Source organism: Condylostylus longicornis, unplaced genomic scaffold, assembly GCF_029603195.1.
Source record: "Condylostylus longicornis isolate FDR11 unplaced genomic scaffold, ASM2960319v2 ptg000081l, whole genome shotgun sequence".
Lineage (NCBI taxonomy): Eukaryota > Metazoa > Arthropoda > Insecta > Diptera > Dolichopodidae > Condylostylus > Condylostylus longicornis.
Genome location: NW_026578049.1, coordinates 4,015,978 through 4,043,718, shown reverse-complemented (window position 1 = coordinate 4,043,718; position 27,741 = coordinate 4,015,978). Strand labels below are relative to the sequence as shown.

Sequence of the window (27,741 nt, the reverse complement as noted above, 5' to 3'; positions counted from 1 at the left end):
ATATATATATTTCTTATATATATATAAACATATTTATTTAATTTATATTAAAAGAAAAAATTAAAAAAAAAAATTTGACAAAATAATTCATACGTACATATACATCCAACCTATTATAAATAAAATTTAAATTTACAAATATGAGGCAATACAATACTAGAGTAATTGCATTTTTATGCTTTATAACAACATTAACAACAGTATGTAATGCATTACCAGTAACAAATAGTAAACCGGAATTAGATATATTCAATATACCAATTAGTAATGGAAAGGTAAGTAAAAGAAATCATAATATATAAATAAAAATTACAATATGTATGTGTATAGTATGTAATATTAACAATGAACACAGTGCAATTCAATAAGATGTGAACATTAGTTATATTTAAATAATTTCTCATTATGAGTAGTTTTTAGAGCATCAATAACAAGTTGATGATAAGAAACTTACAACAACTTAATTTAAGCAAATGGTATGAGATGGAAGAGATTATATGGTATTTGCAGAGTTTGAAAAGCAAATCGTTTTCATTTGGAATATTTTGCAATATGAAAACTAAAATTAGTTTGCGTATTGCATAAAAGAATACTGTATGGTTTTGGATTATACTCTAATCGTCGCCTATAATTAAAAATTATGAATTGCCAAATGAAAAATTATGGACGTTATGGATTGCCAAAATCAATTTTTATATTTTAAAATTTGGAAATATCGTAAATGTAGTAGCACACTTTGAACTTAAAAATCTTATAGCATAAGCATCCGATTTGTGGCAGTTTTAGTAGTTGTATGTATACGTTGTTAGTATAGTATATATCTGCATTTAGTTTAATTATATTGCATTTGTAGAAACTTTCTCACTTATTTTAGCAATCCTGCAAAAATGCTATATGAATGATGCCTCTAACCAAATCTTAATTTTTTAATAATAATCTTTATGTCTCAAATTGTAATAATAAATTCGAAAAACTAAGAAAATTTGTAAATGTGCATAAAGCATTTTAAAATAATATACTTAGGCTATATTCAAAACAAGTTTTTCCTATTAGTAATGGAAAGGTAGGCAATAAGACCACCTAGAAAATTTTTAATAATATTTATTGCAGTTTTAGTTTTTCTAATTTAACATTGTATACATTAACTTCAAATACTTTTAGAAATATAAATAATAACAAATAACAATATATACACCTATATAATTATTAATTATATGGAATAATCTAATTAACCTAATAAATGAATTTTCAATAAATTAAATTTCAAATATTTTAATTTTGTATATAATACAACACAATGTACAAAGGTATCTACCTATTAATAAAAAGTTTATCTATATACTACCTCATATAATCTAATATAGTTAATTTTTACTATCTATAATTATAACTTTTATTGTTGTTATTTCAGTTTATCGAGTTTAATAATAATTTTAAAAATTTCTTTTCGCTCAAATTGTTTTTATTTATAAGGAAATTTTGCAAAAAGTGTTCAAATTTATTTATTGTGGCGACGATAGTGGCTATATTTAAGTGTCGCGACGATATAATATTTTAATTAAATTTTCAAATCGAATATCTAAAATCTGAAATATAAAAGGCACAGTATTATGAGGTTTTTTCTGGAGTCAAATTGAAATTTTATAAATAGAAAAATATTTAATCTATACTTTGAAATTTATTTGAATAATTGGCAAAACAAAAGTATTTTTCAGTGTTTTTATATTATTTTGTTTGACTTTTATTCTCTTTTGGTCCTTTCTTTCAATGATATACAATTTTGAATTAGTTTTAATTCATATTTCTCCTTATGAATGTAGAAAATTTTATCATTTCTGAAAATATAAATAGTTTTCCAATTTGAGCGCCCAATTTCGAATTAATACTCGAGCAAAAATCAAATGGCATGCTCATTTAAGATGGGTGATAGTTCAAATTTAAAAGATTTATTTGATATGACGTTTGATTACGTCTTAATTTTGTATAAGTAAAGGGCTATCATTCTCGGAACTGAATAACTCATATACAATTTATGTAATTATATATGTATGTTCCCTAAAATATGCATTTGTTTGACTTAGGGGATAAAGTTATACAAAATTAATTGTATTTTTAAAAATATTATTTTCTATATCTTCTATATATATTATAAAATGATTTTTTCTATATAAAAAAATTCCCCATCACATTATGCAATGCGGACAAGTTTTCTAAAACTCTTATGAAAGACAAAATTTTTTATTAGTTTTGAAAATTATTATTTTTCAAAAATTTTCAAAATAATTTGAAAAAAAATATGCTTATTAATATGATTTTGGTTTATCAGTCTGCTTACATTCTATGTGTGCGTTCAAATTTGAAAGATCATATTTTTAACATCAAAAGACAATTTTTAATAATATGCTCTTAATGGGAGCATTATTTTTGCATGTCCATCAATTTTTCTTAATATTAAAGCTCCTTTTAGTTATGAAATTGCAAATTTTTGGAAAGTCGTTTTTCCATAACAAATATTTCTTAAATAATTTCGATTTCTTTGACAATATAAGCTCCATTTTGGCCTATGTTCGGTTCGGGGAGCCGCGACAACCTAATCTAACCTAACCTAAGCTCTAATCGAATTTCTATATAGCATTAAGAATGGTACAATAATATCGTCCTCTCAGTAAAAAGTTTGATTTATCCTAAAAAGTATACAATATTATACGTTAATATTTTAATAGCGCGTTTCACTTAAAGCTACAATATTAGTTCTAAACCAACATTTTTGAAGGCAAATTGACTATTTTTATACAAAATGTCATAATGAATAAGCATCAATAAACTTTGCACGTGTGCAAATTTATAAAAATTTTAAGTGCGTTTTCATTTTATTTTTATCATTTCTTAAACTTCTCTATTTCTATACGGTAATCAATTTTTATATCAAGTTTTCCGGAAAATTACTTTATTGCAAAAAAAAAACGTTAAAAATAACATTATAATACTTTAATATACGATATTGTTAAACTGCAATATGCAACAATTCCAACAAATTTTTTTACTTGTTTGTATGTGATTGTCTATATAGTATACGCGTTCAACATTCATTAATGATTGTTTACAAGCTTTCACTATTCGTTTATACTGATGCACATACATATATACAGATAACTGTAAATATATTTAAGTATATAGTTGCAGTGTACTCGTAGTATGAGCATGTTTTTTGTATTAAAATTTCATGATAAATAAAAAAAATCAAAAAATTTAAATAGGTGTAGAGGTTAATACTAGTAAAATTATCGACGTCATTGTAAACGTACAAAATAAGTTTCTTTCCTTTAAATTTTTCCTAAATTTTTTCTAAAGTTCAGAGAGAGTATATCTTGTTTGAAAAGCCTATATTTTAGTACGGTAATTAAACATAAAAATGAACAAACCAATTTTACAATTGTTAGATTGTTATGCAATTAGGTAGTGTTTGTTTATAAATTAATATTATGTTTACAATACTTTTAAATTTTTAAAAATATTAGGTAAATTACATTCTATAAATCATATATGTATAGGTGACTGTCAAAATCATATGATACATGACTAATGAACTTTCTACATGACTTATGAAAAGTGAAAAGTACGAATTTTTGATTTGATTATTTAGAAGTTATTTGACTTGGTAATAATAACAAATTATAAATTTACCATAAAAATAGTGGACTTGAAGACGAGGTCTTCGTAACTTATAGAAGATGCACACTCATAAAATTTCACCCAAGCACCTCTTGATAATAAGCATTACTCTTGTAGTGAATAAAACTGAAAAATATTAAATTCATTTTTTTTTTATTATGACTGTACCACCGGAAAGCACCTACCGAAAAGTTGTTTAATTAAGGTCCTGCATTACAACGTAATTACGTGTTACGGGTTTTATACATACACACATTAAAAAACGCACTCAACATAGTCAAATTTCAAACAATTCACAAAATTATAGCTCTCCTGTCCCAAAAATTAATAATTTTAATCTTATTTAACCAAATAATTTATCTTAAATTTTTATGATTGTTTTTTCATATTCTGGTCTGTTGCAGGGTTCGGGTGTATGCGAAATGGTAGCTGCAGGGTTTTCATCAAATTGTGTGGTCCAATCATAATTTCACTAAACGTGATGAAGCCCTCTAGTGATTTTTTTTTAATATATTTATATTTTCTTCTCCAAAATAATGACAAATATCGTAAACTGAAATAAATGAACTAGAAACAATATCATTTTTTTTTACTTTCAATTCAAATAAATTTCAAATCAATTTTTGTACAAAAACAAAAAAACAGACAAAATAAAGCTGCTCACGTTTATTTTTTGTTAGAAATTTAACTAGTTTGTAATTTTTTTCCTTTTGTTTCTATTTTTCGTATATAAAAAGATAAAAAGTAGGTAAATACTTTTAACTGCTATATTATTATGATTAATGAGAAAAACAAAAATAGATGAAAGAATAAATAAATTAAAAAATTAAAAAAAAAGTACCATGTATAAGAGAAAAACCTATAACAAACAAATCCGAGTTCAATTATGACCACACAAAAAATTATACCTATACTTGCGTATGTGCTATCGGTGACATCAAATCGTGCCAGTGACCGGTTATGTCATAATTGGTGGCAAACAATAACAAAAATTTTAAACCATAATAACAGTTATTTATATTACCGCCATGTTGTTATACATTATTTTACCGTAATACCGTATATACATAACCACATATTTTCAATTTCATATAATGTGAGTGTTAAGATTTTGTTAACATTCACTATACGAGTAATAATGGTAACTTTTAAAATCTCGAATTTTATAGATACAAAATTGAAAATTAGCCAGTAAAATATAAAATTAATGGGTTTTTTTCACTTTTATTTTCGATTTCGTATGTGATTTCGATAAATTCTGCGACATAAAAGAAGGTTATATTTTGAAGTGGATAAAAAAGGTGAAATTATTTATTCATATACAATATTATATTTATGAACCGCGTATTGTGTGCGTATTTTACGATATTTTTATTTTGAATTGCAATAGTTACATAATAATGTCATAAAAGCCGGCAATAAAAATGTTTGTATATCGAAGATTTAAATTTGTTTTTTTGAACGTTTTTTTTTGTTTTAAGTTGAAAATCAAGTATAAAAATTTTATTTTTCCGCTATTGTATTAAGTGTGGAAGTTAAAGGATTGTTTTTATTAAAAGCAGGATTTTCTTTTACTTTATTTTATTAAAATATCGATTAATTTTTTAATTTTATATATTTTTTAGAATGTCTAGCTTTGTTCGTCAGAAGTAGTGATTTTTAGGAGCGGTAAAGAACTAACTCTCGAATTTATTACTCTAGGTGCCATGTCTGATTTTAGTTGGGGAGCAAAAAAAATCCAACTAATAATTAGTGGAGGTGCATCATCACCCTGTTGTTACAATTCTAAAAATTTTAAAAATCCTTTTTAAGTAGTAAAATTTTTACTGTGATTTGCATACTGTGATTTTTACAATAAAATACTCCTAGTATTTTACAATTTTTTATAAACTATGTATATAAATTTCAAACTTGTTTTTGCATAATTTTTTTATTTAATTTTTTACATTATTTATCAAATTTTTTTTTAAATTAAACTATCTTGCAAAATAATAATTTACCTATATAAATAATTTGAAGAATTCTTGTATTAGTTGTGGTTTAAAATCTAGCACTTAAATGAAATTTCAATTTATTACTATAATTATTACTAATTATGTTAGATGTATATTGCGCGTTTATATATTAAATATAAATTTATATTTTATGAAAAAATAGATATTTATGTATATTTTTGAATATTATTTATTGCACTTACGATAAAAGAATATTAGTTCGAGAAGTAATTGAATAAGAAACAAAAAGATTTGTGCCCCATGAAATATGCAATTCAAAATAATATCATAGTGTTTGTATAAAGATAGCTTTTTAGAACTTTCTCTATTGAATAATAAAGTTTTGAATGGAAAACTTCAATTTTTTAATTCTAAGCGTCATCTTGCCAAAATTTAACCGGAGATATATAGTTAAACTATATTTATAAGTTTAGACTTAAATTTTAATTAAAATTTTATTGAAAGATTGTGTTATTTAACAAATTAACTTGTATATACATAAGTATTACTATTGTAATCTACACCTTATTAATATCTATAGGCATACTTAATATGTCAATGTGTAAGAATAAAATTTCTACTCGTATATGTACTGCGAGAACTATGAAGCATGAAATATTATTAATGATTTTTTAATTAATAAATTATAACAAAATCGTAATGTTATAATTACTTATTAAGTATTTATGTTAACGTATTAGAAAAAATTTAGCACCTATACTTACCTATGATAATATTTATAAACTTTGATCTATTAATAATAGCTTTATAGTTGAACTAAAAAAACGAATTAACACCGTCGAAAAAATTAAAATTAGAATTAAATTATTTGTCATAAAAATAAGTATTAAATAGCTTTATAAAGTAACTATTTTAATATTTAATTACTGTTTTGAATTATTAATATGCCATCTAATCTAATTCTGTATACAGTGATCCCTTTTAGATTCTATTTTACTTACTAAATATACGTAGAACATTCTCCTCATTCAGCTCTTTAAACTCTTTCACAACTAAAATTCATATAGTGCAATAATTTTTTGTGGCATAACTGTTATACCATATTATTAAATAAAAAAATATTTAAACTTATTTGAATTGCATTTGAATTTTGTTATTTAAATTCACCATAGACGATGAAAAATTAAAATTATTTCATTTCAAAAAAAAAAAAAAAGAAACAAGGTGCAATGATGCATGCAAATTATTTTATAAGTATGCAAATAAGACTTGTTTAATAACATACATACTACGGCTGTATATAAGTATGTAACAGTTAAAAAAAAATACTATAATTTTGAAATATGATTAATTTTTGTAGCACTTCTTTGTCAATAATTGCAAAAATATTTTCGTCTAACATTTATAAATTAATTGATTTCAAATTTTATATTTCTAGAATTCTTTTTAACGCATTAATAATTTTTATTAAGTAAAAAATTCAAAAGCTGCAATTAGAAATAATTTTTAATGAAAAATAAATTCAAATAGGTATTTATGTATTTCAATAATTTTTAATTACTTATTACAGTTCGAGTTAATTTAATTGCAAAAATTTCAATAATTTTTTAACATGATTTAAAATTATAATGTGGAATATTTTCATATACGAATATTTCATAAAATTAATTGTAAAAAATAATTTTCCTCCACCATATTTTAAAAGATAAAGATTTGAATTGCTTTTTACTTAAAAAATATTTCTGACACCCTAAATTACAATATTAAAATTGATTATTATTTGAAATTAACATTGACAACACTAGTGGCATTAAATTTAACATTAAAATCACGTTTGTTTTATTGAAATTCGATTTTGTCAATATTTTTGTGGAAGAAATGTCAAACTGCCAAAATCAATTTATTACGAAAATAGGATTGTTATGGTCTCTCAAATTTTACCAAAAACAACCCCAAAATTGGCTACGACAAAGGAATACTTAAATCAGTAAAGACTATGTAATCTAATTTTACAAAAATCAATAATAAATCACAATAATAAACACAACAATAATAAATTTTCAACAACAATTAATGGTATGCCAATATTTTGAGAAGAGCTTATTGAGTATTTTTTTAATATTATTATCTAAAATATTAAAATGAATGATTAACAATTAATATTACAATATCAAACTGATTACTAAGAAAAAATTATAATTAGTTTGTAAAATATACGTGTAATGTGATTTAAATGCTAAGAAATAATTGCAATATCAGTTAAATAAAAATTTTATTTTATTAATTATAACACAAATGCACATTTAATAACACAATCACTCAAAATACATTACACAAAACATAATAATACAATAGATTCACTTTTACACTTAACTTTCATCATATTGTACTAGACAGTATAATAATTTCTAAATAACAAACCTGCAGCACTTAATTAATTATCATTCTACTTAATATTTAAAATATATAATTTTTTATAATCTTATACTTACATACCTAACAGTGTTTTAATGGCATAAGTATGATACGAGCTCATTTTCAAAATTAATTACTATTTAATTTATTGACTATTCGTATATACGAGTACGTTCGTATATCTGAGGAGGTTGACCCCATACAAAAAATTTTTATTTCATAAATTTTAAAAAATCTTTTATATTTTATCATAATAAATCAAAATTTAATTATTACTTTAACGTAAAATAATTAACATATATAAGAGAAATATAATTTAAAATCTATACAAAATATTTTAGAAATTCTTTATACAAAAATTGTAAAAATTAAATTTTTTTTTGTCTTAAATTGAATATAAGTATGTATGTATGTAAAAATTTCCTGTAACAAATTTTAAATTGAAAACTACACCCTATATGTATAAAAAAATAAAATATAAAGTATGCCATGCACATGCCATAAAATAATTATTTACTTAAATTATATTTTCATTTAAAATATGTACGATAGTTGAATATTACATACATATACATGAGTATATAGAATTAAAAATCTTAAAATCTACAAGTTATTTACCTATATTTAAAAAACGTATAAAAAACAAAATATATACATATAACAGTGAAGATACAGGTGAAATTTTTATTTAAAAATAAAATATTTAGTGTGGTCTAAAATTTAATATTGCAAGATACATATGTACATATATACATACATATATTTACGTATGAAGAGATTTTAATTAAAAATCTAATATCAAGTTACACTGTTTTTAAAAGGAGAATTCTAACAATACTACCATAGAACAGCTGTACATCTCAAGCATTAAGCAATTTGAAATAAAGAATAAAATGAACGAATTAACGACAATAAGTGACTAATATCAGCATCTGGGCAAAAATTTCACCCTCTTATTGGAAAAACAAAAACAAGTGAGGAAGCTAGTAATGCATGATATTATTATGTAGGTTAACAGTCAGCAAAATTTTGAAATGATAACTTAAAACCACATAAAGATTCTCTCTCCACCAAGAGAACACGATGTCAACGCTGAAATACATACAAAGTTTAATTTGTTCGACATTGATTTAAATACCCGGTCTATTGTGATTGGTGATTAAAAAAACCTTCCAATATTGAAAAACAAATACTGTCCCACCCTTAACATTGACTGTATATTTATTGTTTGCATACAAACTACGGAAATAAGGTATATAAAATGAATTATTAAATTTAAAGTAGTCCGCATATTTGAATGTAGGTATGCCTACTTTTTACATAAATACATATTTATAAGATTATAAAAAATAAAAAAAATTAAAAAATAAATCTCGAAGTCATGGCCCTGGTGTACATACACTTATCGTATCATTATATAATAATTTACATTTAATGGTATGCCAATATCGTATATTGTAAATGTACCAAGTCACGAAGCAATTTTAATGTTAGAAAAAAAAAAAATAATAGACATTATAATAAAAAATTATTGGGCAGTTAAAAAATTATTGTTATATTGAGAAAAAATGAAAGGGAATTAACAAAACAAATGTTAAGTGTGCTTCTCAAAATAGATAACTAAATGATTTTACATTATTTAAGAAAAAAAAAAACAAAATTAAAAATATTTACGACATCATTTATTTTCATTTCGTTTGTAATATTATTTTATGAACGAAAATGATTAAATGGCGAAAATGACAACAATTGTTCGTACCGTCAAAATAACAAATGTTTGGGTGATTAATCCTTTAGAGTTTAGGTGATTAAAATGACTGAGAAATATTATCTTTAAAAAGATTATCATTATAATCTTTAAATTTAACTAATTTTTCGTTTTTTCCGAATTGTGATTCGGACTACCAAAATAATAGATAATTCGCGATTAAAATGAGACTTCCACTCAATTCTTAACATTACTTCATTCTCAAACTATACTTCTCAAAGTACATCACTCAATATCACTCATTCAATTGTTCAATTCTAAGAAGAAGTTTTAGTAATTTTACCAATTTAATTTTAGTTTTAATGGCAAAGAAAATGAAATTTTACTCTTCCTACTTTTTCAATATGTTGTCACAATGATTACTGTCACATAGTGTGCTTTTGGCAATTTAAATGCTACTAACTTGTTATTTTATTAAGTTTTTCAATATTATGTTTTTAAGATAAGATTTTGATTTTATTTAAGATTTTTAAAAATTATCGACATTGATTTAAATACGCGGTCTATGGTGTATACAGCATATAAATTTAGCATAACTTACAATATTTTGTGGAATTCACGATTTTATTATAATCCTTTCATAAATAGTACACGAAATTCTTTAAAATACTTTAACATACTTATTTAATATAATTCCTATAATGTAATTTCTATAATATAAAATTATTTAATTATTCCTATAATATAAAATGTAAATTTTACTTGCAAATACAAAACTTGCAAATGTGTCACGATTACTGTAGAACAGCAATTGTGAATTTTTATTAATAACCCTTTTATAACACCAAACAAAAATGATTTTAAATCACTTCTTATCTTCATCAATGGAAGTGCTTAATAACTATAATCATATTTTACGCTTGCTGAAACTGGTTCAACTGAAAATCAAAACTTCTTCCTATAAAATCAGGACATCCAATTGCTCTTAGTTAAGTATAGATATTAAAAATTATTGCATTAAAGTTACTTTCTTAACAGTAATAAACACCTAGTAAGCTACAGTTTGAAATTTGAATTGTGTGAATAAAGAGAAAAATAAAAATTTCTTACATAATAATTTCGTATACTCAAACTTTCAATGTACATACGAGTATATGCTTTCAGTATGTATATAATAGAAAATTTTCGAAAATTCATACTAATTTTAACTGGTTGCAAAATGAATTAATAGTGAATTGAGAAAAAAAACCCTCCATCTAAAATGACTCATACAAATTAACGTGTAATCGCATAACGATTTTACTCAACAAACTCAACTTTTTATGAAATTTTTAAAATATTTAATTTTCATTTTGAAAAAAAAAAATTTAGTTAGTCATCATTAAATTAAATTTAATAAATTTTATTGAAATCTTTATTATTTTAATGTAAAATATAATAACACACAGTTTTTTTTCACCATGTTTACATTTATTTTTATATTGAAAACTGGATGTTTCACTCCAAGTAAATGTTAATTAATTGAAAATTGAAAATTTATGCTTAATTTGAATATGGAATGTAAAAATTTAGAAATTTTATTATAAAATTTTAAGCGTTATTGTAGTGTGGCTTTTGTTAAGAATACCAGTAAATTAAAATATTTTATAGAAATAAATTAGGCCATTAAAGAGAAAAAGAATTGTATAGATGAGTTTTACACTACTCCGTCCAAAAATTTGAATTACTGTGAAATTACTGTGAAAACCTTCGTTATTTTATTTATAAGATGCAATCGGTAACAAGTGATGTGAATAATTGGTGATAACATAAAATATTGTGACGTGAAACTTTTGTGATTTCAAGTAGTGTAATTAACAGTTCATGCCCTATTGTTCAGTTTTTTGAATTTAGTATTTTTCGTATTTTGAATTTAGTATTTCTTAGTATTGTTTTTTGGTTAAAAGTGTTGTTTTTAAATTTTTTCAATTCGTTTCAATATAAGACTGTGAATTACTTAACAGTTGCTAATTATTAATTTAATATTAAAAAAGGTTTGTGTTAATTATTAGCAATTTTCGAAATTCTCTCACATTTCATAATATTTTTACGAAAGTGTTCATAAATTACATTGAAATTTATTATCACTTAAACGATATACTCTGTATATGTTACGTATATCATTAAAATTACAAAGAGCAAAACATAATATTTAAGTTAAAATATGAAAGTGAACGTTAATTAATGATTTCTCACGATTATTTAATCTTCTTATTTTATTGAAATGATATATGCGAAGCATCATTATTGCAAAGTTCATTAAACAACATTTTACACTTATTACGTACAAAGGGTTTGTTTAGATGTTTTTTTTTTCTTTTTTTCCTTTTTTATTAACAAAATTGATGCTCCCAATATATTATGACCATTTATAATTGATATATATGGAATAAAAGGAAATCAAACAACCCGAAGTAATAAAAATTAGTCGCATTATATTACTTGGATAAATCAAAATAGCCAAGAGCGAATACCGATCGAATACCGAATATGGTTAATAATAAAAGTTAGGCAATATTATTTTTCTGTTTTTTCAAGATTAATGAATTGTGTTAAAGTTAACTATTATTTCTATATATTATATACATATATATGCTTTATGGGAATTGATTATAAAATTAATGAATAAATTCATAAGAAGAAAAAATATATAGAGAAATAAAATTAAAAAGAAAATTTTAAATGTTTTTTTTAAAATTTGTGTTAGGTAATTTGATAATTTTTGCTTTGAAAAACACTTTTTGTTTTTTTTTATACAATAAATCGTATAACACTTAAGTTAAAGAGATGAGCAAGTTAAATATGAATGGTCAAAAGAAATAGAAAATTAAAAGAAATTTAGGTTAAGGTTAAATTTGAATTTTTATTGACCACTCTGCTCTGCAAATTGAAAACTATAAAAATGTTAATTTTGTTTTTTTTTTAAAACATTATATTTTTTTCTTAAAAAAATCAATTTGTTTTAAGTTACTTTGTTTCTGTCTTTTAAGTTTAAAATTCAATAAATTATTAAAATTAACAAATTTTTTATATTGAGAGATTTGCGTCAGTGTTACGCCGAATTTAACTCGAATTTGCTAAAGACCGTAACAAAAACAATAAAAATGATAATTTTTATAAAATTCAATAATTTCCAAATTTAAATAATCGCTTTAAATTTTGCAAAATAATTCCCTTTTGCTTTGTTTTTAGTATTTAAAAAATTTATTGCTGTGACAGGAAAATTTTCTAAAATGGAAAATTACAATATAATAAAATCGGAGGGAAGATTACAGTCTTAAAAATTTAGTTTTCAAATTTTACTATTTAATTAACCTATGCGTTTAACAAATTTTTCCTATGTAATTAACCTATGCGTTTTAAATTTACACATTTAATATTAATAATATACCACAATGTAGTGCCCCAAGATCCTGAAAAAAAATGTATCTAAAAATATATTAAAATGGAAACGCTGTCACTATGTTTTATTTCTTTTAATTGCCGAGATGCTCTGCTTACATAACAGTAAAATATTTTTTCTCTCTTTATATGCTTACTTCAGAGATAATTCGAAATTGTTAATATTTATGTACTTAATATTTATGTTGAAAAATAAGAGGTAATTAAGCAAAATGAAGAATTGTGAATTAATTATTATTGTGAATTAAGGATATTTGAGAAAATTAACGCAGTTTTCATAAGCAAGCTTTCATAAAGAATGTACTAAATTATAATTAACATGTGCAACTACAAAGCATTCCGAATTTTATCAAATTTTAGGGTAATTTCAATCGTGTGGCCGAATAATTTAATGATCGCTTTAATGTGGTTTTTGCTATTTAATTTTGATAAATGCATTTCGGATGCATACAAATTAATGTGATTCAATTAATTAACTTTTTGTTTAACAATTTTAATTGCACATGCACATATTCCTATATGCACATATATATATATATATATATGCATATAGGAAATCCCAATGTTATTTTAATAAATAATGTAATTGCAAAAAGAAAGTCAACGGACCAAATTATTTGATTCTTTTGAAAACCAGTTTCCACCGAAGTTCTTCTTAAAAATCTCAATCATTTCAATATTGATTACAATTTAAAGTTTAAAATATTCATGATTTATATTATGATTTAAAAACAGATTAACTTATTGACACATAAATTGAAAAATTCCAGTATTTCAAATTTTTTTCACTACTACTAAATTTAATTTGCCCACAAAAAAAAAAACTTGCTCCCCATATTAAAATAAATAATTAATTTTTAGTTTACAATAGGTTTTTTTTTAGTTTAACGAAATTAAAAGCTATTATATAAAAAAAAACTATTTTAAAAAATTCACAAGGCTAAATAGCGCAAAACAGGCTAATAAAAATGCAAACTGCAAAAAATTTCTTAAATGCCCTCAAGATATACACCACTTTTTTTGCTTTATCTGTTTTTAAGATGTTTTAATCAAATTGGATCAAACTAGTGAGTTTTTAAGAAAATACAATTGAACATATCGTGGTATTTTTAACTATAACTTGTAATTAGTCAAGTTTACATGAAAAAATATTTTCTTGTTTTGATTTCATTTACCACTTTTAAGTTAGTGCACTGTGTAAAATACAAGGAAGGGAGGTACTATTGCGAGTTAAAATTTGCTAATTTGACATTTTAACCAAATTTATTTCTGCAAATATTTTTGGAATGATAATTCAGAAAATTATAAGTAATTGTGTTTTAAAGAACTTTGAAAAATATTTAAAATGTTTGTTTGATGCAACACTCATGTATAAAATACAAGTTTGATTTTAATTTGAGTCTAGACTCAAATTAATTTTGGTAACTCAAAGCACTTTTAGAAACTCAATTTAATGAATGAAATTGGATACTGTTCAAGACTCAACTTATTCTCTCAGATAGAGCATGTTGTGGTAATTTTAGAATTAACACCTTATTATAAAGCCGGCCGCAAGAATCAATTTATATTTGCATCAACACCATGTGATAAAAATTAAAATGATTTTGGGTCACACTGTCCTACGTTATTTAAAACACATTCAAAATTTTTGGAGTATGTAAACTATTTTTTTCTTTATATTGCATAAAATACATATAAGTATGAAATCATTTCTTTTATACGGAAATTATTTTTATCTTTGCATATACAACTATAAAATGTCGACATTCCTATTAAACAAAATTTGAATATATATTGAGTAATATTTGAATGTTATATAAAATTAACAATATAAACGGTCATTACGGTAAAAAAAATAAAATTAAATTCAAATCGTATTGAATTGAATACAAGGATATAGTTAGGATTTATTGAGAACGTCAAATGTGATACCATTTATATTATTGAGTGTTTAGCAAAAGAGAAACCAAAATAAAAAAAAAAATTAAAGTCAAATTTAGGAAGTCAAAAAACTGTTTCAATTTTAACAAAATAATTTAGATTTCCTTATTAGATGTGGAGACTTTCGGTTTTCAATACAATTTGATTCAAATCGTAAAATTTAGATCATAATTAAAAAATCTTCCGGATATTTTAATAAACAATTTCAACAACTTAAATAACAATGTAATTTTACGGTTTTTGTTTGTTTAATAGCAAATAACGGAAGTAAAATTAATTTTCTTGGATAATTTTTAAACAAAACTTTTTTACAGTTGAATTGTAAGCGTTATTATTCGTCAAATTCATTCATTTTGAAAAATTTTTTTAACTGCATAAATATTTTTTGCAGATCTTCTTGAATTATTCAAAATTTCAATAGGGTTGGGGTTCAACAAGTCAACTAAACCACCTGCCATACCTAATAACCTATAATCTACCAATAAATGACTGGATCCCAATGAATACTATTTGCTACACCTTATAAGTATGATATATCCTTAAACAATAACGTAATCTACTATATAGGAGGATTTTATACTTTTGCCCAATTTAACTATAGGTTCCAAACCAGAATCGAATGTCGTATTTATTGTTGCAAACTACTAATGTACTAATCCAATTTTTTTTTAAATTATAAAATTTTTCTTGTATAATATTATTTTATTTTAATTTCTTTTTATAAAATTTCAGGAATTGGATGTTCTGACATTAGGTGATGAATCAGAAATAAATGAAAGAAATAAACGGACTATTGGTATATTAAGAGATTTATTCCCAGAAATTAGTAAGGTAATTTGAAAATTTTAACTATAAATTAAACATATCGTAAAATTTTATAATTTATATTTTTTATATAGAAATATTTTCAAAAATTTCATTTTCTCATCGTTTATCATTTTGACCAAAGTTTTGCTATATAACTTTAATGGCTGAATCTTAAATTTAAATTGTTGTTGAATCTTAAATTTAAGCAGTTGAGGACCCTAATTTAAACTATATTCTTTTGTTTGATTGCTATATGAAAGTAAATTAATAATAGCTTGTGTGTTCCAGTTCTCAAGCATTGTATTTTTCAAATTAAATCGAAACTTTTACGAAAAAAAAATTTTAAAAATCAAACCGAACAGTTAATATTATCTATGACAATAGATATTATTTGTTTTTCAAAATTTTCGTAAATCAAAATATTTTTCATCTATGGTAAATGTCATTCAGAAATAATTTTTGTTAGTTGATGGGCCACAATTACATCGTTTATGTTGAAATTCCAAATGTACTTGAAGCCTACTTTACGTTCATGTACATATATATAACTTGACTTGAAGCCGGTTTCACTCAAGTCAAACAAAAAATTTTGTTTACTTGACTTGAAATGTTGAACAAAAAGCACCGCTTGAATGTTTGATAGCTTGAAAATGACAGAACGTATTTTTCTGTCACAAATTTTATATTGTATTTTTATTCTGAAGCTAGACGTCACTGTCGATTTTGTTGATTTATTAAAAATCGATTGCAAACGTATAGATTTTGTAAAACGGAGCTACAATCGACGTATGTTAAATGAGTTTTCCATGTAGAAATGTGTTGAAATGCATTCGAAATAAACCGAAGTAATTTTACTTATTATTAAATACGTTGTTTTTGATAATAAGTAATTGAAACAAATTTTAATTGAACTTCTTGATCATTTAATTATTGCATTTTAAATTTAAAGAAACTCTGGAGTAATTGTTCGGGAAACAATTACATTAATTTGTTCATATGTTATTTTGAATTCAAATTGACATTAACACAATTAAAATGTATAAATTAAATTATTCCACTCCATTGCGTAATAAAAAATTATATAGTCTGTCTACGAAAAATAGGACATAAAGAAAACTTTATCACGTATAACTAGTGATTCATTTTTCAAGCTTAAACAACTACACACATACATTTAATTAAAAAACTTTTACTATGCTTGACGCGTACATTTTTCTTCATTTTTCTAAGTCGTCAATATTAATGATTACTGTAACTAATCTGGAATGAATGAAACTTGTAAATTACATGATTATTATGTTAGTCGACATATAGTGTGTAAGTTTTTGACATGGAATTTTATAAATGTAAAATTAAAATATTCATAAATTACAATATTGGTTTATTTGCATAGCAATAAATTTTCTTATTATGAGGAAAGCATTTGATTTGACATATTCATTTAATATTCAAAAAGACGTTTTTCTTATGTATGCAGAATGCAATGTTATGGTAAATTATTGGGTGAGTTTTGATGAGATTTTAATTCTGACGTTGTTTTTGCTTGGTGTGTGTGATATTTCTATTCACTCTCAATTTAATTAGCTGAGAAGTAGTTGCGAATATTTAGCATGAGGTGGTCTTGATGCTTTTGTATAACGGAAATAAATGTCAAATTTTTGATGATCACAATTTTAGTTTTTACATTCGTAAAAAACAATTGGCATTCCACCTTAAAATTATTGATCAAATTTTCATTTATAATTTCTATACTCTTTTGTTCCATTTTCTGTTGTCGTAACGTAAAGGTAAATAATAACGATTTCCCATAGTTCGTGCATGATTAAGTTAAATTTTTTTTTCATAACAGAATTATGGATGATTTTAATCGAAAAATCGTGTTTGGCGGTAAAGTCTTTTTTTTTGGTGAATGGATTTGACAATGGGCATGATTATCGAATATTGTTCGATAAGCATATTTGTTTAAAAAATTGCAAGAGTAGATGTTATACATGCAGAAAAATGTTCGGCTTGGTGTTTTTAAAAACAGATCTTGATTGGAATGATTATTGATTGGAATGATTATAGTATTGGAATGATTATTGGATGAAAATATTGATTGGAATGTTTATAGTACCCGCTGTCAATCTGTTGAGGTTTTGACATTTAAAAAATTTTCCAATATTAAATATTAGTTTTAAATATTTCTTAATAAAAAGTCAATTCAGCAATTTCATTTTCCAAAATAAAATATTTAATTTGATTAATTTTAATTGACACATTAGGGGGGTTGAGCTAAACTCACTACACATGAATACACCGCAATCCAATAATGTACGTTATATTAATGTGTCTAGATATATATTGTATATTTTTAAATACTAACATACTAGGCTTTATTATGTGTAACACATTCACATTTTTTGATTTTATCAACGAAAATTATAGTTGCAGTTTTGTTATTTTATTGCTTTACAATTTGAAGTTTTAGTTTGAGGTTATTAAATATCTAGAAAGTAGTTTTTATATACGTGCATACAATACCAACATTATTTACCCCTAATTTTTTTAAATTCTTTGTTTTTTAACTATTGACCAAACAAGTTTTGTGTAAAATGCAAACCACTTACGTGTTTGTATGTGTGCATTATAAATTGCAATGTTTTTTTATACATTTGGCTAATAAAATTAATACACTAATAACGTTTTTAATTTTAGAGAGACATAGGCATTTAAATTTCAGTATACAATAAATAGGTATTAAAAATGTGTCAATTCGGGTGTAATTTAAAACTCACATTATGTGCTGAGTCATGAATAACGCACCTTAATTTTTTAACAATTAAATGTATAATTTAATTTAATTTGGTTGACAATAATTTTTTAAATATTTTGTGATTTATTATAAATTGTCAGGTTGTCTTGTAATTCTAAATTACCAAATATTTTTAATATAAGTAAAATCTCTTGCATTATTTTTATTCTTCAACATATTTTTCATTATGAATACAGCATTTTCATAATTTTGTAAAATTAAAGAAAAATACAAAATTTATTATAAACAAAATTATTTCAAATCTATTCTAAAAAAAAAAAAAAAAAACAACAACCTGGAAAATTTATAGCAAGTTGAAGACCAAGTAAACAAACTCGTAGCACAAGTGTTAAGAGCTGTCGGTCCAACAATTTTACGTACAGCTATACAAGGTAATTCTGCACGGCGTACATCACCAGCTGATGATTTTGATGCTGATTTCGATGAAGATGATGAAATAAAAGATGATGATAATGATACTAAAACAAATGCAAGCAGTAGCAGCCCAAGCAGTTCTAATAATAGTAATGATTTAGCTACACGTATAAGTGTAGAATTACCAACATTTAAACCAGATGAAGATGATGATAAAGATGATGATATTACCAATGATGTTTCAAACAAAGATTCAGAAGATCCACCCAAAAATAATGGTGGTAATGATACAAAAGTGAGTCCTGCAAAGTCTACTACTACTACATCTAGTTTAAATATTTCTACTACTACTCCCAGTACTACTACTACTACTACTACTACAACTACTATAAGTACTACTAGTAATAGTAATGAAATAGATAATAATGATTATACTACTACTACTCTTAGTACTACTAGTACATCTACTATAAGTTCTAATATTTTATCTTTGACAACAACAACTGAATCACCACTTCGTAAGAATAATAGTACGATTACTGTACAAAATAGAATTATAGAAGATAATACCACACCAATTCCTAATAGCAATAATAATAATGAAAATAGTAATAATACTAATAGTAATAATGAAAATAATTTTAATATTAATGAAAATATCAATTTTAATAATAATTCAAATTCTAATAATAATAATGGCAGTGATCGTACATATTTCTTAAGAAGTTTAAATTCAGATGTTGATGCAGATGAAGTAATACAATTAATTGATAGAATTATAACACAATTAAACGCTACAAATAATGGTTTTTTTATTAGTGATCTCATCAAAAATAACAGCAGTGATAATAATAGCAGCAGCAACAATAGTAGCAGTAACAATATCAGCAACATTATCAACAACTAAAATCAAAATCAAAATTCAATCAAAAAACATAACAATAAATCAAATAAAGAAATCAATCAAAAATAATATAATTAATAAAACCAAATACATAAATATTATATTCATGAAGCTGCAGTATATATACAATGTTAAATTTGACTCTTGCATTTTATAACATAAAAAAAATATTGAAATTACCTACCTATATTTTATATATGAAATTATTGACGAATATATTGATTGAGTTTTAAAATTGACGATAAAAATTGATAAAGGGAATTTCATAATATTCGTTCATGTATTTTTTCTTTTCGTTAAATAATTTGCCATATTTTTCTTTTTCTTTATTAATTTTCAACTAAGTTTCAAATATCTTTCTTACTCTTTTTTTTTCCATTAATTTCGCACACATTAAAATAATTATTTGATATTTAAAATGACATTCATAATAATGTTAAGAAATTTATTTATGATTATGTATAAAATGTCAAATTAATTTTGAAGCAATTAGAAATGTTAAATTAATTTTGACATTAATGGCAGTACTATGCATAATTTGTTTTATATTTTATTTTATTATATTAAATTTATATTACATTTTATAAACCAGTTCTTTTCAAATTCTAATATAAGATATATGTATTAAATTAAATTAAATTTTAATATTTACATAATGTTAAATATTTATATAAATCAGAAAAAAATTAAAAAATTAAAAAAAAAAAACGTTAAAATAGTAAGTAAGTCGATTCCTTATAAGCAATTTAATCTCTTCTTCTGTAGATTCTTCCTATCTCTAAGAGACTTTTAAAATATTTCACTTCTATTCTATATAATTTTTTGTTCTCAATACTCTCTGTATTTACATAATATGTCATTCTATTTCTCTATATTTTACTTTAATTTTGTATTTACAAGTATCTTATTATGAATTACTACTAATGTTTAGTAATCTTATTTATTGACTATATTATTTATTTATTTTTTTTTGCTAAAAATTTTCTAATAAAATAATTAGAATATTAAACGTCATTTTTATCATGTCGCATATTTTTTTCATCATTTTTCTTTCTCTTCCAAATTGACAAGCTGTCAGTTTGATTGATCATTGTAGAAAACTAATACTTAATTAAATAAATAATTTGTGTGGATAATTCGAGGATGAGAAAATGATTAAAATACCTATGCTCGTATTAATTCGTAACTATTAATTCGTTCGAATCGAAAATTTGTCGCTAGATTTGATTACTTTTCTTAGTAATCAATTAGCAACAAAGAATTCAACATAATTATGGTATAAATCAAAGTTGAATATCCTTCTTGTCTGATCTATCATTATTGCCGATTATTAAAGCAATTATGTGTCGTGTTTCTGGCTGACTGTTAAAGCATTTTACTAAAATACTTAAAATTTCTACTTATATGAAAATTACCCATACACAATATAATTTCCCAAATAGTAATCGTGTCGCCCGAATTTATGCAATATTTTCTGGTTACTTACTAATTTATATTTTTTAAGTGAGTGATATGAAAATTATTGGCTATTTCTTTCATTTTTATCATTTTCTCACATAAAATAATAAGAGAATTGCCACATAGTCGTTATTTATTATTAAATAGATTTCTTCACATATAAACATTTTTTTTTTGAAATGTAGTTTTAAAAATTATAGTGTTGTTAACAATATTGTCTACCATTTGCATTACAATTTGTGAAAGACATTGGGTTCTAAAAATTTTTTTTTTTTTTGTTTAAAAAAAGTCGTCATTGTAGATTATCGTTAACCAAAAAGACCTTAGTATAATACTCATTGACCACCATACCATATAAAAATCTTGTAATAAAACCGATTAAAATACTCGGAATTGCAAGACATTCTCATAAATTAGTGTTGTTGTTTCTTATTTTTTTTTTTGTTTTTATATTATTTTTATGTAATCTCTTTAGATATTTAATATATCTTAGAATTTTTCTGAAGTCATTACATTAAAATTCGCCTGGTAAAAAAAAAATTTATTTTGGAAATTAAACATACACAAATAATCTGTTCAGTTTTCATCTTAATGAATTTTCATAATATTGATGATATTATACTTCATTTATTTATTTTTTCGTTACTTATTATTTATATTAATAAAAATCTTATTAAATTCATTAAAAAAAAAAAACAAACTAAATAATATTTTATATGAAAATAAAATATGTCATAAATCTCATGCTTTTTACTTTTTCTTCTCTTTTCTCTTTTTCTATATTTTGTATTAATTTTGTAATAAAATAATTTGTAAATTGTATAATTTGAAATAACGCCTCTACCCTTAAACAAATTATATTATCTACAATGCACAAACACACACTACATTACAATCATTTACATTATAAATTGCATTCAAAATATATTCTCAATTTAAAATTCAATTGGACACACTTTTATATATATACATATACATTACTTATAAACATAAACCAACGAAACTTACAAAATACATTTATACAAAATGAACTGAACATCAATTTAACAATAAACAACGACGATTTAAATTTAAATTTAATTGGATTATTAAAAATTATAATCGAATTCCAACGAAAAAAAAAAAAAACCAAAATCCTTGAAAATAAAACAAAATTGTTTATGAATATAAAATTAAAATTTAACGAAAAAATTCCAACATAAATTCCATGATATGTTCATATGACGATGGCTGACTTTATTTTACTATATATATATACACCATTTGGTTACTCAACAAAACGTTAATGAAAAAAAAATCAGTTAACTGGTGGTGAAAATTCACTCGATTTGAATGCAATAAATAAACAATTAGAGGAGACAATACGTGTTGCAAGACAGACAAATCTTAATGAGAATGCTTTAGCGAATAGTATTAATAGTGAAGCTGTAAATGATGTACCAACTACGAAAACTGATCAACAAACATCGGAATCTAAAGCACCGGCAATCGATGAGCTTACATTAGACTCATTGGATGATGGGGATGATCGCAATAAGAGACAAGGGTTTGTAAAATTTCTTTTTTTCTTTTTAATTTATATTTTTTTATATTGTAAAAAATAAAAGCTAACTTTTTTAAATTTAATAAATTATAAATAATTTTATTTGAAATTAATATTCTATTTTATTTTTATTTGTAGATTATTTGGCGGTGGAGGTGGAAGTGGCGGTGCTGGTTCCGGTAATTTTCTTTTCGATATTATTAGAGTAAGTATAATTGGACTTTAACAATATTTCGTTTTCAAATTCCCATTTGATTGTTGAATATTGAACTTAACGAAACCAAAATGTCAATGAGAAATAAATTCATGAAAGCATGAATTTATTTTGATAGTTTACATTAATAAAAGCGGAAATATTTGGAATCATTCTTAAATTTTTACTTGAAGAACAATTAATACTATTCAATATACTTCGTTAAATAATGTAACAATTATGACTTTCGTTAAGTTTAATTCATTTATTTATATTACATAAATTTATATTATTTTGTATATTTATATTTTTTAATTAATTGAAATTTCTATGAAATTAACATAATTTTGTTTACAATCATATTATATAATATATTATATTAAATTTTTGAATGTTAACGAAACTTGACTGATTAAAAAAAAAAACAATTACTACATAAAATTTACAATATACTTTATAACATACACATATGAAACCATATGAAACATAAATACTTATAACAAAATAATTAGAATACAACAAAAATGGCTGGACAAAAAGCTTTTGACAAGATAAATGGAAAAAGTGAAAATCAAAGGATTTCTAATGAAAATGGATACGGACTGGATAATACGTATAGATTTAATTTAAATCATGAATTGGATGATGATTACGATGGTTACAATTTAAATAGGAATGCATATAAAAATTATCATGAAAATGATTTTAAGAAAAATTCTAAACAAAGAACAAAATTTTCAAATTCAGGGGTAATCCAATTTTTTTTTCTCTTTTTTTCTTCAAAATACTTTTAAAACAGTTTTAAAGGGGAAGAAAATGGAATATGGAATATAAAATATGTTCGAATTTATTTTAAGATATTTGGACAAAATTCTAAAAAAATTTTTTTTATACAAAAATAAGACTTGAAGTCAAGAATTTTATTCGCTTATGAAATTTATGAATGGCAAGGGTATGCTATAAATAAATTTATACCTATACATATTTATGTAGGTATGGGACACAACTTCTGGAATTACATATTTAAGAATGATTGTATAGATACACAATTCATATTTTACAAGAAAATATTTAAAAATATGTTTAAAGAAATGATATTTTTCAACTTTGCTTAATTCTCAAATATTTTATTTAATTTGTAAATAAGGTGTAAAAAAAAGAGAGATTATTACTTAAAATATTCTTAAACTCTAAATTATTTTTCAAAAGTTCTGTATAATATTCCTAATAAATTTTGCTTATACATATGTCACCTGACTTTGCTTATAGGTAACGAATATTTTACTGAAAACACGAACTATATTTTACTCAATTACTAACATTGTTCTCATTCGGAGAACCATATTAACGTATACAACGTATACCGATCATACACTGTTTTATTTCTGAACAGACGTTGTATTATTTATGTAGTCATATTTCGCTAATAAAAAGTATTTTGTTAACCGTGTTGTATCGTATAGCTTACAATTTTTTAAATATGCTCGGAAGACATTAAAAACTTCTTAAACTACAAATCTACGCCTAATGTTAATTTGCGGTATTTCATTTTCGTTTTAGTAAATTGCTAATAGTGATAACATATTTTTTTGGTTCAAAAATATTATTACTGTTTCCGAGACTCTGATTAGATCAAAGGGATGTCGAATTTTTATACGCAAAATAAGATTGCGGCATGACGTTATAATTTTATTATAAATTTGTTCTAAATATTTTTTAATCACTATTTAATGCTCACATGAATTATATAATTTGTATAATTGTGAATACACATTACATATAAGACGTTGGTGCGAGCTTTTACGATGTATAATATAAATATTTCATGTATAAAAATTTCCAGTGTAAAAGAACGACAGTCAAGCTTACATTATAGTATTAAATATAACATTATATAATAACATTACAGAATAAAAACTAAGAATCACAAGATTATCTTATGCCACATGCAATGTACATAAATCTATTAAAATATTTTCAAAAATTAAAATATTCAAATATATTACAATATATCTCAATTATATCTTGTAAAATTATTTACACAACAAAAATAGTAATTATAACATTATGTACATTTATACTGTATAATACTTGTATATTGTAAAAAATTTTATAAATTCTTATTATATAATTATGTAAATTTCATTCCAAATATTAATAAAATAGCTATTTGGTAAGTTTTTTTTTTTTCAAAAATAAAAACACAAAAATGATTTGTAATATTTTTTTTATAAAGAAAATATTTGTAATATATTTTATTTGTATAAATGAATGTAACATATAAGTAATAATAACATATTTGTATAATAATAAATATATATGTTTTTATTAATTTACAATAATATTTACATTCAAAAATTTTTAATACCTACTTTATTCTATTTTTCTCTCACTCTCTCATTTTCAAAAAAAAAAAAAACAAAATATATGTACAGTTATTCTCTGGTAGTGTTCAATCACAAGGTACCGGAAGTAGTGGTTCAACTGATACAGATTCATCATCAAATTCAGATGATGATGATGATAATGATAATGATGATAATAGTAGTAATAATGCTTATACTGAAGGTATTCCTGGACCAGTAACAAGATTAGTTGTATTAGCAAATCGTGGTCTAGCAAATCTTATTCAAGATTTAATATTGGTATGATTTTTTAATTTATATTAAATTATAATTTAATTAATATATAAAATTTAATATTAATATTGTATTAATTTGTTTTTTTTAGCGTATTGCTGCTACCAGTGAAAGATTAGTCAACTTTAAGGCAAGACTTATTACAGCATTAATTTAAATTTAATATACATTCGGTATTCATGTATATACATAAAAAAAAAAAAAAAAAACAAAATTTTAAAATAAAGTGTTCTTCCATTTTTAAAACTATAAACTAAAAAAAAAAAGAAACAAAAAATGAATTATTAAACTCGCTCACAAGAACAACAAAAAAAAAACAGAATAGAAAAATTTTCATTACATTTCAGTTGATTTTTTAAATTTTCCTTCAAATACTCATACCTTTTCTTTTTTTATAAAAAAAAAAAACGAAATAAAATTTAAATTTTAAAATCTTATTTAAAATTAAAAAAAAAAAATTATTTTTTTTTTAGTTCATATTTATTATTTTTTTTTTTTTAATTTTTTGCAATGTAAATTAATGAAGAAGAAAAATTGATGTTTAGAAAAATGTAGAAAAATATAAAAATGTTGACAAAAATTATGTATTTAGAAAATAATTTAGATAAAAAATAAATAAACATATAAATTATATTTATGTATGTATATATTTATATACAACTACATATATATTTTTGTTAGAAAAATTTTAGTAGTTGTAAATAATAATAATAATATTATATATAAAATACAATCAACAAAAACATACAGCAAACACTAAAACAAATATTAAAAAAGTATAAAATTTATTTAAAAAAAAAAATATTTTAATTTTTAGTTGTTTGTTTTTCCTCTATTTTTTTTTTAAATTTTATAACTCATTTTTATATTATTTATATACTATCTCTCTCTCTTACATACTTAATATAGTAAAATTTTATTTTAATTACTAACATAGTATTTTCATTAATTTTAATTATTACCCTAACCTTCTTTAAATAGAAAACTTCATAATTACACTATTTTTTTTTTTTATTTTTAATTTATAAAAAATAAAACAAACAAAAAATATCTTTATGACTTTTATAATTTTGTGTTCCTTATTAAAATTTAAATTCTTATTATTATTCTATTATTTTATATATAAATATATATATGTATATATTTATCTAAATGTACACTATCACTCATATTCTGGTAATAGGCGCATCACTTAAAGATGATGTGATAATTACTATTGAAAAATATTATGTGTTTCAATAATAAATTTCCAAATTCTGAAATTGATTTTATTCAGAAAATGAAAATATTTTTGAATAACAAGCCATCATGCCAAAGTGATGGACCTAACAGAATATGGGTGTATATTTAAAATTCTATATAAAACGATAAAAATTATAGGTAGAAAAAGAATATATTAAATATGTATGTGTAAAAGAAACAAAAATAAAAATGTAAAAAAAAAAAATTAATTATGATTTTAATAATTAAAAAAAAAATATTTAATAAAATAATATACTAAGGTGTAAATAGTTGTTAATTTCATAAATACATATATATATATATATATATATATATATATATATTATCTACTTTTTTTTTGTTGTAATGAAACTGCTTTATAATTTTAATATTATATAATATAAAACAATGTATACTATACAATGTAAAAATGAAATTCTATAATTATACTTTTTTTAATATGAAAATATCCATAAAATATTTTGACAAAATTATATTATAAAAATTTAAAAAAAAATATACTATCTCCTTATATAACTTATACTATACTTTTACAAATGAAAATTTTTAATATAAATTTGAATTAAATTCAAAAAAAAAATTATTTATAAATTTCAATTATTTTTGCTAGAAAAATATTATCACACTATATTTAAAATATAGAATTTGTTTTAA

The 27,741-nt window shown here is 22.6% G+C and overlaps 1 protein-coding gene across 1 annotated transcript; it reads left to right on the top strand.

Moving 5' to 3' along the window:
• LOC129613202 (uncharacterized) lies at positions 1–26,149 on the top strand. The gene is made up of 6 exons (XM_055527170.1): positions 1–275; positions 15,865–15,963; positions 22,772–23,016; positions 23,152–23,218; positions 25,642–25,851; positions 25,937–26,149. Exons 1-6 carry the CDS (start codon positions 141–143, stop codon positions 26,000–26,002), a joined length of 822 nt encoding a protein of 273 aa, XP_055383145.1. The 5' UTR covers positions 1–140; the 3' UTR covers positions 26,003–26,149.
• Positions 26,150–27,741: the final 1,592 nt, after the last annotated feature.

Excerpts from the sequence above, each read along its gene's own strand:
- LOC129613202 (XM_055527170.1), top strand. The coding sequence starts at position 141 with ATGAGGCAATACAATACTAGAGTAATTGCATTTTTATGCTTTATAACA. Across the intron at positions 23,219-25,641 it reads TTCTTTTCGATATTATTAGA|TTATTCTCTGGTAGTGTTCA; the intron begins GTAAGTATAATT and ends ATATATGTACAG. Across the intron at positions 25,852-25,936 it reads TTATTCAAGATTTAATATTG|CGTATTGCTGCTACCAGTGA; the intron begins GTATGATTTTTT and ends TGTTTTTTTTAG.